We start from the raw sequence: 17,493 nt of genomic DNA on the forward strand, positions 1-17,493 counted from the left end.
GACATGTAGTATACGACATAAATCTTATAATATCTCACTCCCCAAAACTACATGTGTTCTCCTTCTCACCATTCCCTCTCTCAATATCTCTGCCCTCTCTTCAATTCCCAATACTAAAATCTCTATCTCCGATCATTTTTTTAACAATTTAAGCATACTGCTAGCAAATATTGTCCTCTTTAGACTTATTTTTTTTAAGCTTGTTCAAAGTTTTTAGAAGGCCGGAGAGGGTTTAACCCTATCTAATCCCACTAGTAGATACAGTCCACTTTGGTCTGTTATGTATAGCCATCAACTCCATTTCCGTACATTTATAATGAATGTTTCATTCCCCTCCCAACCAATGTGGGATCTCACAATTTTAATATTTTTTTTTGTTGAATAAAAGTTCCACGTCGGCTAATTTAGGGAATGAAAGAATATTATCTCTATTGGTATGAGGACTTTTGGGAAGCCTAAAGAAAAGACTAATAGGACTATTCGGAGGGGCTGGAGTGGGTAAAACAGGTACTCATTATGGAATTGATCAACAACATTGCCAAAGCTCATGGAGGTGTATCCATATTTGGAGGAGTGCGAAGGAAATGATCTTTACATGGAAAGGAAAGAATCCGGAGTAATTAATGAAGAAAATATTGCAGAATCAAAAGTAGCTCTAGTCTACGGTCAAATGAATGAACCACCGGGAGCTCGTATGAGAGTTGATGGACAATATGATACTATTATGGAGATTCGTAATTTCTAACACTTTTGACTTTCGTAATCAACTTCCAAAGGAAAAACCCTGACACATATTCCGAATCCCAGTAGTACTACCCACGTGGTGCCAATGGGTGAATGAACAAGTATTATTCATTTAAGGTTTCAGCTTTCAACCATCTTGACATTTGATTTCANTTTTTTTTTTTTTTTTTTTTCTTTTCTTTTCTTTCCAAAACCCCAAAAACGTAGACTTTGTGAAAGAACCACAAATTTCAATGAAAAAAGGGACAATTTGCACACCATTTCACATCCCACTTAGCACGTTGTCGTCTTGTCCTCAAACTCGAAGCTTTTTTTTTTCTTGATCCTCCCAAAATCATCACCAACTCGGACTGAGTCAACAAATCAAACCCATATCAACTCGTCAATTATTTTTAATACTAACGAGTTAGATTCGAGAAACATAGTCAACTTTACTTGAATTCATGTTACAAAAATTCGTATGTTGTTACTTCTTGTCTCTATGTAACGAGTAGAGAAAGAACTGANTTTTGTATTGGATCAGAATCGTTGAGACAATGACACGTGTTTACGTCTGAGATTTGGAGTGACGATGGAGATCAATCCGCCAAGTGGTGGCCTCATCTTTGACCTGTAGATCATCTCATCGTACGGTCTTCTGTATAATTTCAACACTGGTCGGAATGCTTCCCTGTTTTTCTCTGTTCTGCTGACGTGGCACTCTCTCCTGAAGAACACCGCCGGCGATTGCAGGAACGACGGTCTTGGTGTCCGTGGGTGGTTGACCTTTTTCCCTCCTCCGCTGGCCATGGCGGCGCTCTTCGGCGGCATCGGCGTCGACGGGAACAAGCTTTTTCTCGTCAGCCTCGAGCTGTAATTCCCATCGTTGATTCCACCACGTGGCGTTCTAGCAGCCGGTGATGCGAACGACAGTGAACGGGCGTTGAGTGGAGAGATCAGTGCGGGACCCAATGGTGAAGGACTGGTGGGACCCACTTTGGAAGCTGACGTGTCGGTTAAACTGAGGTACCAAGGTTTGAGTGAGTCGAAATGGTGGGATACAGTGAATGAGAAGCGTGAGGATGCAGATGAGCCAATCTTAGCCGTTGGTTCCATTAACGATTGATCAAATCGGAGGGACGAGGCTCGTGGATAGGCGGCGAAATCGTTAAACTCCAACGAATCTTCAAAGTCAAGAGACGAAATTACCATCGTAACCGTTGATAGCTCAACGAACGGTCGAACACCCTGCAGTTCCATCATTTAAACATACAGTTAAAAACATCAGATCCAATAACCCATCAACTCAAAATACTTTTCTTTAGAATATTTCTCCAATTTTACTAAAATTTAAATCCAATTTAAAACATTTTCTTTTAACACATACCATTAAAAAAAATAAAAAAAAATAAAATAATAAATGTTGATCGGGACGAGACTCCCGCCCAAAACCTCAATTCTCATTAGGAAGTCGAATCAAAGTCCTACGATAGTCGGGACTACCCTAAATGGACAAAAATAAATAAATTTAAATCGATGAAAATAGAATATTTTATGATAAATTTAAAAAATAAATTGACTAATGAGGCAATACTGGCCCACAATAGGAAGAAAAAAGAAACTACATTTAAATAAAAAATAAAAAATAAATAAAGTAGAAACAAAAAGCAAAAGACAAAACATTTTAAATAAAGTGTTCAAACGTAAACAAATACACTGCAGTATATATATATATATATATATATATATATAATTTAAAAAATTAAAAATAATACCTTCCAAAGATATGTAAAGAGCGAAGGTGGGTCGATAACAAAAGCGGAATGAAGGCGGCGAGGATAAAAATCAGCCACGATCTTCAACATGGGCAGAAGTGAGTTGATAAAAGCCGAAGCCGACCTGTAAAAGCCTGCAAATTTCCCCACGCTTCCACACATTATAATCCCAATTTAACCTCCAACTAAACTAAATGGACAACCATTGGGACATTTCAATTCCCGACAATCTCCGCCGTGACACCGTTGGCTATTGACAACGACACCAACATGTCACACCAGACACCTTCTCACACAACCTCACACCAATTTACTTTACTTTTAATATAAACCAGATTTTACTTACTTGCGTCGAAAAGTATGATCATTTGGTCGACGTTCTTTGACATGGTCCCGATCGCAACCTCTAGCGTGAATACTACCAGACGAGTGAACCTAATTACATTAATACAACAAAATAAAATTATTAATGGAATTTTCTTGTTTGGTTGTTTTTGGTGTTTGGGATTTTTTACTCACAGTTTCTGTGAATGGAATTTTTGATAATCCTGCTTTATCCGAAAAATCTGTCCATAATTAAAAAAATGAATGAAATTTATGTTTAAAGTGGACAATATCATACTTGGAGATTTGTAATTTCTAATGATAAGTTTCAAATTTTAATCAAATATTGTGTAGAAGGGATTTTCAATACATACCAAGACGGGGCGAGATTCTTCGTCGTGGCCAGCCACATAAGCAACGCCATCAGCAAGCTCAGCGGAGAATTCATCGGCAATTAGATGATCTGAAAAAGACGAGGTCAGAGTCTCACATTGACTAATTAAATTCTGGTTCGGGTAGAGTAACTTTAATGATTATGTTTAAACAATTTATATTTTAAAAAAAAGAGAGAAAATACCGATGCCGATGCTATCCCTCCAAGAAAGGCAAGCCCTCAAGCTCTTCGCAGCTTTCTTCACATTGTCTCCTTTGGCCTTGAGAAACCGCTCAACACAAGCAGTATTACAGAACTTGTCCTAGAGAAGAAAAAAACACACAAAAATTAACCTTAAAAAACAGGAACAATGTTGTGTTATTTAGGAAGCCATTAGGTTATACGAACCTGTTTGACTGAAAGTGGAGCTTGTTTACGAAGAAGCTGAAGAACAGCTTCAACTCTGTGATCATTCTTCCCCATTTGGATCTCCAAGAAAGAACACTTGTTCTTCTTCTTCTTCTTCTTCTTGTTCCAAACTTCAGATTCAAGCAACTGTTTTTTAAAACCCGTTTAGAGAGAGAGAGAGAGATAGAGAGAGAAAGTGGGGGCTGTGTTTGAAAAAATAAAGTGGAGGGTTTAATTTATAATGAAACATGGATGAATAACGCCGTTATAAAGCAAGGGTCTTTTCAAAAAGAGGGGAATAAAAACGGCAACCCTCATTTTTTTTCTTTTTTCTTTTTTTTTTCTTTGGGTCAATGGGTTTTGTTTGGACTTTTGAATATATAATATAATAATAAATTATTAGGGTTAATGACGTGGAATTTGTTTAATTTCGGTCCTGTGACGGCGATTTGTAACGGAAAAATGGAGTCCGTGTCTATTTATCTATACAAAATTGTTTATCATGATTTTAATTATTAAGAGAATTTCTTTTATTATTACATAAATTAATTTACTACTTAAATAGAGCTTTAAAAAAATATCTATTTAAAAATATTTTTTAATTATAGATTTTGTTGGTACTAAAATATCTATTTAAAAATTCAGTTTGTTTTTTTCTGCATTCACAAGGGTACGATAAGAATGCATAAATATATATTTTTTTCCTTCGTTTTAAGTACAAATATTAAAATAAAAAAAAATTAAAATTACAAAATCATTTTAGTTAAATTATAAATTTAATCTTAAAATTTTGTGTTTTTTTTTTTTTTTTCCTACGTCCTTCTGTATAAAAGTCTTTATATTTTGAAATTTATGTAGATTTAATGGAAAAAATGTAAATTATATTCTTAAATAATTTTGAAAATTTAAAAGTAATTTTCAGATATTTTTATTAATTTAGCGAAAATTAAATTTGAAGTTAAAAAAGAAAATAAACAATAATAATAAATAATTGGATGGTAATGCAACGACGGTGAATGAGTGATGATGGGCCGGGTTGAGTTTAAACCCGTGAACGGATATCGCGGGATGATAGAATTTGATTTTCGGGTACTTGATTGCCCTTCATTTTGTCTCTTCCTCACCCACTTGTGCTGCGCCGCATTCCACTGTATCTTTCCCCGTTTTCTCCTTTCAAAAGAATAAAAGAAAAAATTTCTGTAATTTAAATTCCAACTTAATTAGTTTTATGTCAAGTCACATTATTATTATTATTATTATTAAGTGGAAAGAAACGACGCCGTTTCGAAGTTATGGGTAATTGAAATGGAGAGGAACACATAAACCCACAAAGTCAAAGCCTTGATAATTGTCGTCCAATCTCGTATTAAACAAACCTGTCCCTAACTCCCTCATCCTTACGGCGACGACCGTATGTCCAACACTTGCCACCCCTCCATCATCTCCTCATCTTCTGCCACGTGTCCCTACTTTTATCTCTTCCTTCTCCCCTATACCATACTAATACAATAACAAAAAATGGTATATCGATATTATTGACATTTTTTCTATAAAAATAAATAAATTTTAATGTTATAATATAATCTTCTATATTTAAAAAATATTTATTTAATTAGAATAGAAATATATATATATATAGATAGAACACGAGGGAGAGGAGAAGTTGACGGTGAAGATAAAAATAGAGAATATAATTTCTATTTCTAACCTTATTTAACTAAATAATTATGTATTATTATAAAGTATTTTTTTATCAAAATTTAATGCAACTTATTGATGGTTGGAATTAATTAAAATATTCGTAGTCAATTAATATTTGGAGAATATTCGTAGTCAATTAATATTCAATTAATATTTTTTTCTTTAGATTTGATTTGTAGTATATTTTATTTTATTTTCAAGAATGGATATCTTCTATCAATTAATATTTTTCTCCTTAGATTTGATCTGTATTCTTTTGTTGAGTAATAATATTTTTAGATCTATTCACACTTTAAGTGGTAGATATTGTGTCATTTCTAACTCGATTAATAAAATATATTTCGGTATTGTATTATTTTATAAAAACAATAAAAATTAGCATAAGAAAATGAATATATATATATATATATATATTATGGGTTTTGGAAAGCTCAAACTTTTAAGGTGATAATTAAAATAGTGAGCAAAAGCTGTTGCGTAGTGAAAAATAGCGTTCCTTTTGTATTCTTGCAAATTTGGGGAGATCTAAGAGATTCTTCCCTCTTTTACTTTGACTTCAATTTATTATTATTATTTATTATTTATTATTTTAATTTCTGCATCAATATCCAATACAATTATACTTGGTTTCTTGTTTTTTTCAACCAAGTAAAATTATTTTATTTTTCAAAATCTTCATAATAAAGTATTTTCGAATATATATAATGCGTGTGACAATCATTTCATATATTATATGGGGGCATATGTGAAATCATGACTATAGGTTTAGAGAGAGAATACTAATATTATTTATATATTTAGTCCTATGAAAATAAATATAATTTTTAAAAATTAAATGATTATGAAATGAGACGTGAAAAATCTATAAAACAATAAAAATTTATTAAATAACTTTTAAAATTAATAAATTAAATCGGCCTAAATCTAAAAATTTCGAAACTAAACTTATAAAATGATCGGGTGTAAATAAATTATTATTATTATTATTATTTTCTTTTGTCAACTTGGTAGATAGATTTCAAAATTTGAAACAAAACCCACTTTTTGCATCTCTATGATTGTTTGGGTCACCCACTACACAACAAATGTAGACATTAATATATATATATCATATAGTTTAGGACCATATAATAAATTAAAATTAATCTCACATATTACCTTCCTCTCTGACTTTACTCTCTCTTGAAGTTGAAAAGGGTGGCAGCATTTTTGCATTATAATATAAGATATTTGGTTGATTAGTAGGGCCAATATAATGGCCACATCAAGAACCCTAATTAAATTAAAGCCATCATATGGGTTATAAAGATCGACAAAATATCATCATTCCATCAATAGTAACATTACCCTAATTAAAGTAAAGTTTAATTAACCCAAATTTGTTGCATGTTTTTGGATATATTGATCATCTCGAGATGCTCTCTATTGGATCGGGATTATATTTGTTAAACTATCATGTACAGATCCAAATGTTTGAGTTAATGGATAACGTTCATTCAGTAAGTTTTGTAGTCGGGATTTAACATTTTGACATCACATTTTCATTTTCTCAAATCAAAACCCGATCCATTTTGAAATAAACAATCATTCTCCGAACCCTAATTGAGAGATATTTATCGATCGTGAAGCTTTTTCCCTTTTTTCCTCGGACCCAATCGGTAAAAAGGCAATGGAAAAGAAAGAGAGGTTTAAAAAAAGGTGACAGAAGAGGTAATGAAGAGGTTTGATTAAGGTTGTAAAGATATAGGAGGAAACAGACATGTTGTGTTCTGTTAGCCGTTGCAGAAAGGAAAATGCAAAAGGAGTTGAAATGATTGAAATGGCGTCGTTTTTGCTGGTTTGTTGACCACAGCTAAGCTTCTGAAGCTGTTCTTCAATGGTGGAAATTGAGAGGGACATATGGCAGCTGTGTGTGTGGCCCACCATTCAACACCAAATTCTCTTCGTCCAATCCTTTTCCCCGTGAGATCTCACATTCGATCGAAATGGAACTTGATGTCATTCTTTATAAACGTGTGGAAACCTTTCTTTAATAGACGCGTTGTAAAATCGTAAGGTTGATAACGATACGTAACGGTCTAAAATGAACAATATCTACTGGCCGTTGAACTTTTTTTCTATTATTTTTTATTTTTTATTCATTTGTTCCTTCTATCTTAAAAGAGTATTTTTTGTATGATGAAAGTCCAACGCTAATTTAGGGAATGATCGTGAGTTTATAATCAAAGAATACTGTCATTGGGAGGAGGCCTTTTGTGGAAGCCCAAAGCAAAGCCATGAGAGCTTATGGTCAAAGTGGATAATATCATAACATTGTGGAGAGAGTCGTGTTCGTCTAACATAATGGATGCTCAAAGTGGATAATATCATACCATTGTGGTGGAGAGAGTCGTGTTCGTCTAACATAATAGATAGGAACAAGAGTTTTCTTGTTTAACGATAGTAAGGTGGGGATTTGACCCTCTAAGTTTGTAACTGTTTGGTCGAGAGTATTTATGTTAACGAGTTAAACTACCATGAGATTGACCGAATATGAACGATTAGGTGGGAGATTTTGGTGGGTATGAACCCTAAACTCCAAAACCCATAAAGGGTGGTTAGTGGTGGTGAGGGGCAGTGGCAGTGTCCTTGGCCCTCTCACCCATTAAGGCACCCTACCCCAAACCCTCTTCTTCTCGTTGTTTTGTTTTCAAATGCCTTGTTTCTTTCCCTTCCTCGAATCATTCTTAATTCACTGCCATGCATTCAATTCAAACCCTTCTCTTTCAAATTCTTCTTCTTTTTTAATCATTTTCTGTGGATGTTGAGCAGATTTTGGGGAGATTTTATTCATGGTTGTTTGAGTTTTGAATCTTCTTCTTTTTCTTTTGTTACGTCTCCACTCGATCTTGATGTATGATCATCGGCATGTTTCGTCTTTGCCTACATGTTTTTTACAAAAGGTCACCCAACAAACAAAGCTAACTTTGAAGTTACGATCTTCTTTACTTAGCTGTCATAACTACCCACCTAACCTTCATCTTATTACTCACGTGTCTTACGTGTCACAATTATTTAGATTTTGTCCGTTTTGGCACGTTACGTATCACTATTAGTCTCACACTCTTATAAGTAATGCTTCATTCGCCTCTCCAACTGTTCTTCCTGTCACACCGCCCGATGTCTGGCTTTGATACCATTTGTAACAGTTCAAGTCCACCGCTAATAGATAATGTCCGCTTTCGTTCGTTACGTATAGGTGTCAGCTTCACAATTTTTAAAACGTGTTTGTTAGCGAAAAGTTTTTACTCTCTTATAAGAAATGTTTGGTTCTCCTCTCCAACCGTTGTGAGATCTCACACCGATACGATTTCATTATTATTTATCTAGGTTTTCAAAATTTATTCTACAAATGGTTGTAGGTTAGAAAATCCCCTCCTTTTTCTTGTAAGATATTAAAATTCTCTCTCGTATACAATAATTTTAATTTCAAATTTAAAATATATTGGAAATAAATATCATATCCATATTTGGACAGAACTTTACGGCCTCCAACTTGGGCCTTAATTCATTATCCAGGGGCCCAACCAAACGGGCTTCACCACGACTCTAGTTGTAGTGGGCTTAAATTGGGCCTAGGCCCATATTCATGTTCCAGTTTAGTCTGGATTTTAAAAACAGCCCAGAAAAGACTAAATTGTACTGGGCTTTTATTGGGCTGAAGGCAGGAAGCCCACATGATCACGGCCCACATCTAAAGCTTGTTTCGAGAGAATGGGCTGCATGGTAGTGGGCTCTTATAGTTATGGTGGGCTTATATTGGGCCCAACCCACCAAACGAGCTTCTCGATGACTCTAGTTGTCGTGGGCTAATATTGGGCCTAGGCCCACATTCATGTTCCAGTTCCTTAGCCTGGATTTTAACAACAACCCAGAAAAGACTAAATTGTACTGGGCTTTTATTGTGCTGAAGGCAGGAAGCCCACATGATCACGGCCCACATCTAAAGCTTGTTTCGAGAGAATGGGCTGCATGGTAGTGGGCTCTTATAGTTATGGTGGGCTTATATTGGGCCCAACCCACCAAACGAGCTTCTCGATGACTCTAGTTGTCGTGGGCTAATATTGGGCCTAGGCCCACATTCATGTTCCAGTTCCTTAGCCTGGATTTTAAAAACAACCCAGAAAAGACTAAATTGTACTGGGCTTGTATTGGGCTGAAGGCAGGAAGCCCACATGATCACGGCCCACATCTAAAGCTTGTTTCGAGAGAATGGGCTGCATGGTAGTGGGCTCGTATAGTTATCGTGGGCTTATATTGGGCCCAACCTACCAAACGAGCTTCTCTATGACTAGTTGTCGTGGGCTTATATTGGGCCAAGGCCCACATTCATGTTCCAGTTTAGCCTGGATTTTAAAAGCAGCCCAGAAAAGGACTAAATTGGACTGGGCTTGTATTGGGCTGAAGGCAGGAAGCCCACATCATCACGGCCCACATCTAAAGCTAGTTTCGAGAAAATGGGCTGCAAGGTAGTGTTTCAAAATTTGTCTTATTAAATATTAAATTATTTAATAATTATTTAACTAAACTCGATAAAATATTGAATAAAAATAAAAAGGGATCAAATATATGTTTCTCATAATAAAATATTAAAATTAATTTGAAATATTAATTTTTGTGGCATCATATCAATTTTTTAAAATTAATTAATTTTTAAAAATGAAGAAACTAAAATGCAATGAATATTATTTGGCCATTTTGTAAAAATATAATTCTTTTAATTAAGAAAAAGAAATAATTTAATTGAGATGGTGAACAAGAAATTGAAATTGTGGTTAAGAGATTGTGACAGTTTTTCTTATTTTGAATAAATGAATTGAATTTTGGTGTTTTTAAATTCAATCAAAACCTTCCATTTCATTTTACTTCCAATGAGAGTATCAATCATAACCACACCCCACAAAAACTCTCTCTCTCCTTAAGAGAGAGACCTTACTCTTGTTGATAATGCAGACATCTTCCATAAATATTTCTAGAGAGAGAATACTTTTTCGATAATTTCTCAAACAAAAATTTACAATTGATACATCAAGGGTTGAGTTAAGAACGTCCTGAAATAGTTCAGTTGAGAGGACGTTTCCAGATCATGAAAAGCCCACGACTGGTATATGAATCATCATGCCCAAGAAAAGCAAATTTTGATTGGTGTGGATGTTGGATGAATGAGGGAAAAGGGTGCACAAAAAACAAGCAAAGGGAGGGAGAAAAGGCAAAAAAAAAAAGGGAGTTAGGGAAAAGAAGGTTGAGTTGAAGCACACTTCTAAGGCACCCAATTGGGGGAGCAAAGGCCATGTGGACGTGTGGGCTTCAATCCCTTATTGGGGACTTCACTTCAAGACAAACTTTTACACACATTTCTTGTTGTCTTCAACCACAAGAGATATCCAAAATGGAAAGCCCACATAAACAATGATCAAACTCTCAAACCTCTAAAAAAGTTGCCTTTTTTAGGGAATTTGATGCAAATTTGAGAAGAAAAAGGATTTGATGGAAGTGTGTAAAGCACAGCAGATTGGTGGTGAAGGTGAAGAGAAAGGGTTCTTGTACTACAAGGAAAAAAAGTGCTTGAAAAAGACATTTTACCAATACCCATATCAGAAATGCATGATGTTCTTGAATAAATGAAGGTAAAAAGAATGCCTCAAAATCCCTCTTCTCTAAGCTAAGCTAAAATAAAATGCACACAATCACTCCTTTCCTCTTTCTTTCTATTCCCTGAGGCATTTTCCCAAATGGGGTGGCTCCAATCCCTCTTCTCCCCATTGAAGAAGCTCTGGTTTCGCCTCCATTCTTCCCCCGAAAAACGTAAGTTCCTTCCCTTTCGAACTCGCTTTCGTTCATGTTTTTCGGCTGCAATGCCACCATTTCCAGCTTTGAAGTTCTAAGTTTTTTCATTTTCTGGGGTTGTTTTTCAATGCAGGAAGAGGGATATATATTCTGTATGAAGATGTAAAATCCTGTCCCTGTGAAGATGTGCATGTGCTTTGGTCAATCTTAGTGGAATCACACACTCCATACAACAAAACAATGAAACTTTCAGCCTCCTAAGAACACTTTCCCCACCAATGTACATAAAATATTTAAAAAAACCTCAAAAATAAAAGTTTTCCTTCATCAATTTTCATCTTTTTTGTTCTAAATTTTTGTGTAGCTGCTTACAGTTGCATTGTCTATTTCAGCAGTTAAGGTGGCAGTTGAATTCTAAATATTATATGTTTAAGGTTTGATTCTGATAATGACATGAGACAACTATTGAATAGATGGGGTAACCTAAAGATGTTCTTGCCTTAGATTGCCTGAAATAATACCAATGCCATGAATTGAATACTTGTTTGATTATATTTACTCTTTTCTTCATAAATTCTGTAGAATATTGAGACTTATAAGTTTGATATATAATAATAATGATGATGAAAGTATAGAAAGAGCCATAAAAAGGATGAATCTAGTGGTTTGAAATCTTCATCTTACAATAAAGTGGCATTTGCTTCATTATATGGTAAGGTTGCTCACTCATCCCAATCTTGCAAATGAAAGATATTCCCAACAACAAGCTTAAGAACTTTAGTTGCATCAATTTGTAGTTTGGAATGAACTTGTTGAACAGGACTCGATTATATGAATCTAACCGATCAGCCAAAGATCTCTCGAAATGTCTCATTATCATACTACGATAATAAATGAGTATCGTAAAACTTCAAAGATCTGATATTTCACATCGTTTCTACCATCCTCCATGGATTAAGACTTCATACTCTAATATCATGATCAATAATTCTAATAAACTTACTGTTGTCAGATGCAACGTTGTTTCGTTTTAGATCCCAACTCATAAAAATTTGACACAATAACCAGCAGCCAAAGCAAAGAACGATACACCTGACTGGAGCATTATTGAGTCTCACAAGGTATTGGAAGAAAAAAAGGACTCTTACTTCAAGTTTCTGTCATCTTGAGTCATTTTTCAAAGAATCGGCTAACATAAGCCTTATACAGCTCCTTTTGCTTAACAATTTTCAGTTTGGAATTATTTTTCATGGCATGAAGGCCTGCTCTCTGACACCATGAAGCGAAGGATAATGCTTAAGAAACTACTCTGCTTTAAGTCTGATCATCTAACAAAATGCCTAAACCTGCAAACAATAAAACATAAAATTTTGAGTAACACNAAAAAAAAAAAAAAAAAAAAAAAAAAAAAAAAAAAAAAAAAAAATTGTAATGAACTTCGCGTTATAACATCTCATGAACATAGATTACTGTGAGGGGGAGGATGGGGAAAAGAAAACTAAATGGGACGGACCATAAAAGATAAATATGACACATGAACAGAGGCTGTATGCCTTCTGTGTGTTTATTTCTATCTGCTTATTGATATTTGAACAAAATAAAATGTGTATAAAACTTTTAAAAGGCATTACCCAGAAACCTTACGGAATTATAAAGCAGAAGCTGATGGCGGAGCAACCACACCAAGCAACCAAGCTTCCAAAATGTTTTCGCAGTCTACCTCTGCACGAGACAGGGCAGCAAGAGGAGTGACAGTAATCTGAAATCGAATTATGAGTCACTAATTAGTGTCGGCGTATCATATAATTATGAGCTTTATTTTCTAAAGTAAATGATACACACATAGCCTTCTCGTAGATATTTGTAATCTGTATCTTCATCATCAACAGGTGGACTTATTACCTACAAAGATAATAACTTGAAGTTAACATTTACAAATATAAGGTTCCGAGTGATGCTAAGCTAGCAATGATTAAACAATCGTCAAATTATCCAAAATAAAATAATTCCAGCTGATAATACAAATTGGGTGTGACCTGATTGTTAAATGTTACAAAGAATCAGCAATCTGGAACCAAACAATCCCATTGTTCTACAGATTTTTGTTAGTGGGTTACACACTGTTCCATTTAACAATGAAATCAACTGAAGGGTACAGAAAAAGACAAACTCTTGCATACATTCAAGGAAATCGGTGCAAAATCTTAAGGTGAAGATATCAAAGAATTCTTTAAATTTCTCCCTCGAGGACAAGGGTGTTGTTGAGGAAGGCCTATGGTGAATATCACAATCATGTTTTATTTTCATTGTTCGTCTCTATACATGTCTATGAAGGCTTTCTCATAATCCACATTACTAGATGTACAGGGCTAAAATATGAATAGACGGGTCCCGTCTTCTATTAACAAGCTAAGTAGAATCATTACTACTCACAGCCATGGGTGCTGCTGAATTCAAACTAAGCAAGCAGTACAGTAAAACTCTCCCATGGATCCAGATAAGCAACCATAGCATAAGTTTCAAATAGCATTTCTAAACTAAAGTTGATAACTGAGCCCGATAGATGTGAGGAGTTGAGGTGAACGGGGAAGTTTCCATAGATTTGCTACATTTTCTTGTAGCTCTAGCTTAACAGATGCATCAAAAGTCGCCTCATTTGATCAGATGAAAGAGTCCCATATGTATTTACAGGAAAAGAAAATGAGATACTCAACCTATTAATTTTAAAAAATAATCATAAAAATAAAATAAAATCATTGAAAATGGAAGGATATAATAGCTCTAAACTAGAAGATATCAATGTTGATGTTTTTTTTCTTTTTTTAAATTATAGAATGGTAGGGGGAACCTACCTGCCTCGTAAACAGCTCGGATTCATTCGACGTATTACATTCCACTGATGATGCTGGCTCCATAGTCATTGTTGACAACATTTTACCTCCTGGAGAGTCAGAAGTAACCCTTCTCCAACCCAGTTTGTACATGCATCGACCTTGCTTGGTTAATTTATATCCCTAAATGATACACACAAAAAATATATTATATATCCATTACTGCTAACCACCCACTTCATAACACGGAAGTAAAATAAGCAATCAACGTAATATTTTCTACAGCGTAACTCAAAACGAGATGGCAAGATGTTCACTAGGAGTTATAATATTTATTACCCTATGATTAGCAATATCTGTTGGAAAATCGATATTCAAGAAACAATTTTGAGGAAAAGTTTGAGCCTTGACGTCAGCTAACATTGCACTTATTATGGGCAAGCAAGCCTCAGCAGCAAGTGTGTAGTCATTTATATTGCTCCTACCTCCAACCCTGAAGTTCCATGACAAGAAAAGTCAAATGAGTAAAGACTAATAATACCTAAAATAATGAGATATACGTAGATTAATAATTCAGATGATGGACAAAATTTTCAACCGAGATGACAGCATCCACTGCTCTACAATTTGAAACCTTTCTTGTTTTTTTTTTTAAAATGGTACATATCTTTTTTGATAGGAAAATGGAGCCTATCTCAACAGATATTACTTAACAGTGAAATGACCAAGTCTAGCAGCAATGCATGGAGTTTTTATACGTACCAGTCATAAGATAAAGAAACCGAAGGAATGCCATTAAAAAAGGCTTCTCGAGCACCAGCTACTGTTCCGGAATATACACTGCAGTTTCAATGAATGACTGCTTCAATAAAGTTACAAAATCCTTTTCAACCACAAATAGAGAACTCTCTATGTTGACCTAGTACTTGTGACTGGTACCTAATTATATTACAAAAAAAAAAAATAATAATAATAATACAAGGGGAAAAAATTGTACCTAACAAGCACGAATATAGATGCAACATTTTTTTTTAAAATCTAGGACATGGTGAAAGCAAGGACACGTTTATTAAAATATAATTTATTTTTATATCAGATAGAAATTAAAAATCAATAAGTTTATGGATTTACAAGCTTAAAAAATGAATTTGATGTATTTTCATCCTATATTATTAGGTGCCTATTTAGTATTCAAATGTTTGATACGTGTCAAACAAATGTTGACAAATATATTGACTTTCTATGGTTGGTGTCTAACATATATCCATTGTGCTAACAAGTATTGTGTCCAACAATTGTTGAAGTGTCCAAGTGCCCGACATGTGTCGAATAAAGACACACAAACCAAACTAAAGTGTCTCTACTTCTTAGAATTGTACTAATTTTTTTTGTCAAAAAGCTTTAGGGAATATTATTTCCCGGTGTTTCCATGTGCTTGTAGCAAAAGGATACTTTCTTCACTATTTTATTCAAGAGCACATTTAACTTGTTAGATAAACAATTATTGGAGCTTTAGTGGCTTCCACGTGATTTGATACTTTAAGTGCAAACTTTTCTTGCCAACACTACGTGCATGTACATATCATGCTGAGTACATATTTGATACTTAAATATCACTGATAGCCGAACTGTCAAAGTAGATTTACATAAGGGAAAGTATGTCAAGATTTGTACTAACACGTGATAACCACAGTTGCTACCCATGTTTATGCCACTGACTACCTGCAATTAAAGTACAATACATAAATAAGCAGGAAGAGCTAAACATATTACAACTTGTATGCACCAACTTCATAAATCATTAGTGATAACATTGCGAGAAGCATTACCATCCAACATTAAGTTGTTGTTTGGCAAAATAATCCACATTTGCAATTACAGACACACGTCTAGGTTGAGAAACAACATTTCTTGAGTCAATATAAACGCTAACTTCTTGTCAGGTTATCCACATGTTAAGTAAATTAAAGCGAGTAAGGCACAAAAAGCTAGATAACAAAATATACTGCAGTCAAACCATGAAGTAAAAGGGAAAAAAAGCTACCAGATCTGGTTTTGACGGAAAGAGAGTTCCAGATATTCCCAAAGAAGTACAATCAGCAGGAGTTCCTGCAGAAGCACGAAACCTTAAAACCTTATTAAGTCACTGAAAGCAATATTGAACATCAGCTAGAATGAAGTTCAAATCATTTATAATTGGTTTTAATGAAAATGAGAACACTCCAACATTACATCTCAAGAAGGGAGGCAATGCATTGCAGATCATTTTAGTCCATTTCATTAAATCCCAAAGCTTGAAGTCAAATCCATCAAGTAAAAGTGACCATGAGAAATAACTATTGAATGATATGTAATTTGAGATTGGAATAAAGCAGATATCTCAATAAATGTCAACAGTCCTTTTATATTACTAAGGCCCCATTTGAACGTAATTATCGAAACGTTCCAACCCTTCATTACTCTATCACACTGCTACAGCTTCGTAGGATTGCTATGAGCTCTAACATTGTCAGGCTTATTTGTAGGACATAAGAAAGTAGAAAATTCAACGAACTAACCATAGGGGACTTGGGGTTATAGGCCTATTGAAGATTTACATTTTCTAAACCTCCAACGAACTAAACATTTATAGGTAAGGTGTACAATTTCAAAGTCAAACGAAAAGGAAGCTACATATTTCAAATTAGAGAACAAAAGAACACACCAGAAACAGCATAAGAAGTGGTTCCTTCGATATCCACTCTCTTAGCAGAAATAGGATGACGCCAAGTAATAGACTGGCTGACAGCTGACTTTTCCCTGTATAATGCAGAAACAACCCCACAATATCAAATACGTATCTCATATATATTATTAAACAAAACAAACGGAAACTACTTGTTTTAGCTAATATCTTACGAACAATAACCCAATCATAACATATTGATTAAAAAATAAGAACACTGCCGATAAAACAGTTCCTAATATCTCAATTCACGCAATACAAGGCCATCAAATTCTAAAGGAAAGAAGTTAGCAAAGGCACGTGCAAAATGAACAAACAGGAACATCAAGTGCACTGAAAACCAGACAAAAATTACCACCAAACACAAACAGACAAACGAACAAAATTTCACCAACTAAAACACACGAGCTTGTACACAGATTATGATCATGAGCTTCAAACAACAACACTTGCAAATTGGAAAAAGAAAAGAAAGCGAGAGGACAAAAAGGAGAAGAGGCGTACGAATCAGGCGCGCAGACTTGAACGTTGTACAGCTTAGTGGAGACGAGGACACGAACCAAAGCGCGAATACCGGGCGCATCGATTCCATCGTCGTTGGTGATCATGATCGTCGGTCTACTGTCTGAATCGACGATGGTAGCTTCCATTTTTTTGCTCACAGAGATGGACCCCGCCACAGGAACGTAGAAGAAGAAAAGTTATGGCATCCAACGCAGGGGAATGGTCTATAAAGGCAAACTGTTTGGAATAAAATTTGGGTGGCAAATGACCATTCAGAAAGCGCCGCCGACGCCAATATTACAA

General features: G+C 34.8%; 2 protein-coding genes and 1 long non-coding RNA gene across 4 annotated transcripts; 1 reads left to right on the forward strand and 2 right to left on the reverse strand.

The window, feature by feature from the left end:
• Positions 1-1,251: 1,251 nt before the first annotated feature.
• LOC111800725 (phosphatidylinositol transfer protein 3-like) lies at positions 1,252-3,794 on the reverse strand. Its single transcript, XM_023684543.1, has 7 exons — positions 3,604-3,794; positions 3,400-3,517; positions 3,197-3,285; positions 3,018-3,064; positions 2,845-2,933; positions 2,499-2,632; positions 1,252-1,971 (listed from the first exon to the last, which is right to left on the reverse strand). Exons 1-7 carry the CDS (start codon positions 3,676-3,678, stop codon positions 1,264-1,266), a joined length of 1,260 nt encoding a protein of 419 aa, XP_023540311.1. The 5' UTR covers positions 3,679-3,794; the 3' UTR covers positions 1,252-1,263.
• A 7,182-nt stretch (positions 3,795-10,976) lies between these two features.
• On the forward strand, positions 10,977-11,656 carry LOC111800946. The gene is made up of 2 exons (XR_002816056.1): positions 10,977-11,148; positions 11,264-11,656. It is a non-coding gene; the product is annotated as an uncharacterized LOC111800946 (long non-coding RNA).
• A 336-nt stretch (positions 11,657-11,992) lies between these two features.
• Positions 11,993-17,424, reverse strand: LOC111799559 (5'-nucleotidase SurE-like). 2 transcript variants are annotated; one of them, XM_023682921.1, is made up of 10 exons: positions 17,191-17,424; positions 16,666-16,760; positions 16,006-16,070; positions 15,640-15,683; positions 14,724-14,801; positions 14,301-14,454; positions 13,983-14,144; positions 12,973-13,032; positions 12,762-12,889; positions 11,993-12,476 (listed from the first exon to the last, which is right to left on the reverse strand). In XM_023682921.1, exons 1-9 carry the CDS (start codon positions 17,334-17,336, stop codon positions 12,779-12,781), a joined length of 915 nt encoding a protein of 304 aa, XP_023538689.1. In that variant the 5' UTR covers positions 17,337-17,424; the 3' UTR covers positions 11,993-12,476; positions 12,762-12,778. The 2 variants fall into 2 exon arrangements, with proteins under 2 accessions (XP_023538689.1, XP_023538688.1); XM_023682920.1 differs by having other exon boundaries at positions 12,775-12,889; positions 17,191-17,421.
• Between the last annotated feature and the right edge of the window lie 69 nt (positions 17,425-17,493).

Source organism: Cucurbita pepo, chromosome LG08, assembly GCF_002806865.2.
Source record: "Cucurbita pepo subsp. pepo cultivar mu-cu-16 chromosome LG08, ASM280686v2, whole genome shotgun sequence".
Taxonomy (NCBI): Eukaryota; Viridiplantae; Streptophyta; class Magnoliopsida; order Cucurbitales; family Cucurbitaceae; genus Cucurbita; species Cucurbita pepo.

Excerpts from the sequence above, each read along its gene's own strand:
- LOC111799559 (XM_023682921.1), bottom strand. The coding sequence starts at position 17,336 with ATGGAAGCTACCATCGTCGATTCAGACAGTAGACCGACGATCATGATC. Across the intron at positions 16,761-17,190 it reads CAAGTCTGCGCGCCTGATTC|GGAAAAGTCAGCTGTCAGCC; the intron begins GTACGCCTCTTC and ends TGCATTATACAG. Across the intron at positions 14,802-15,639 it reads AGCAACTGTGGTTATCACGT|TGTATATTCCGGAACAGTAG; the intron begins GTTAGTACAAAT and ends TTGAAACTGCAG.
- LOC111800725 (XM_023684543.1), bottom strand. The coding sequence starts at position 3,678 with ATGGGGAAGAATGATCACAGAGTTGAAGCTGTTCTTCAGCTTCTTCGT. Across the intron at positions 3,518-3,603 it reads CTCCACTTTCAGTCAAACAG|GACAAGTTCTGTAATACTGC; the intron begins GTTCGTATAACC and ends TTTCTTCTCTAG. Across the intron at positions 3,065-3,196 it reads AAGAATCTCGCCCCGTCTTG|ATTTTTCGGATAAAGCAGGA; the intron begins GTATGTATTGAA and ends AATTATGGACAG.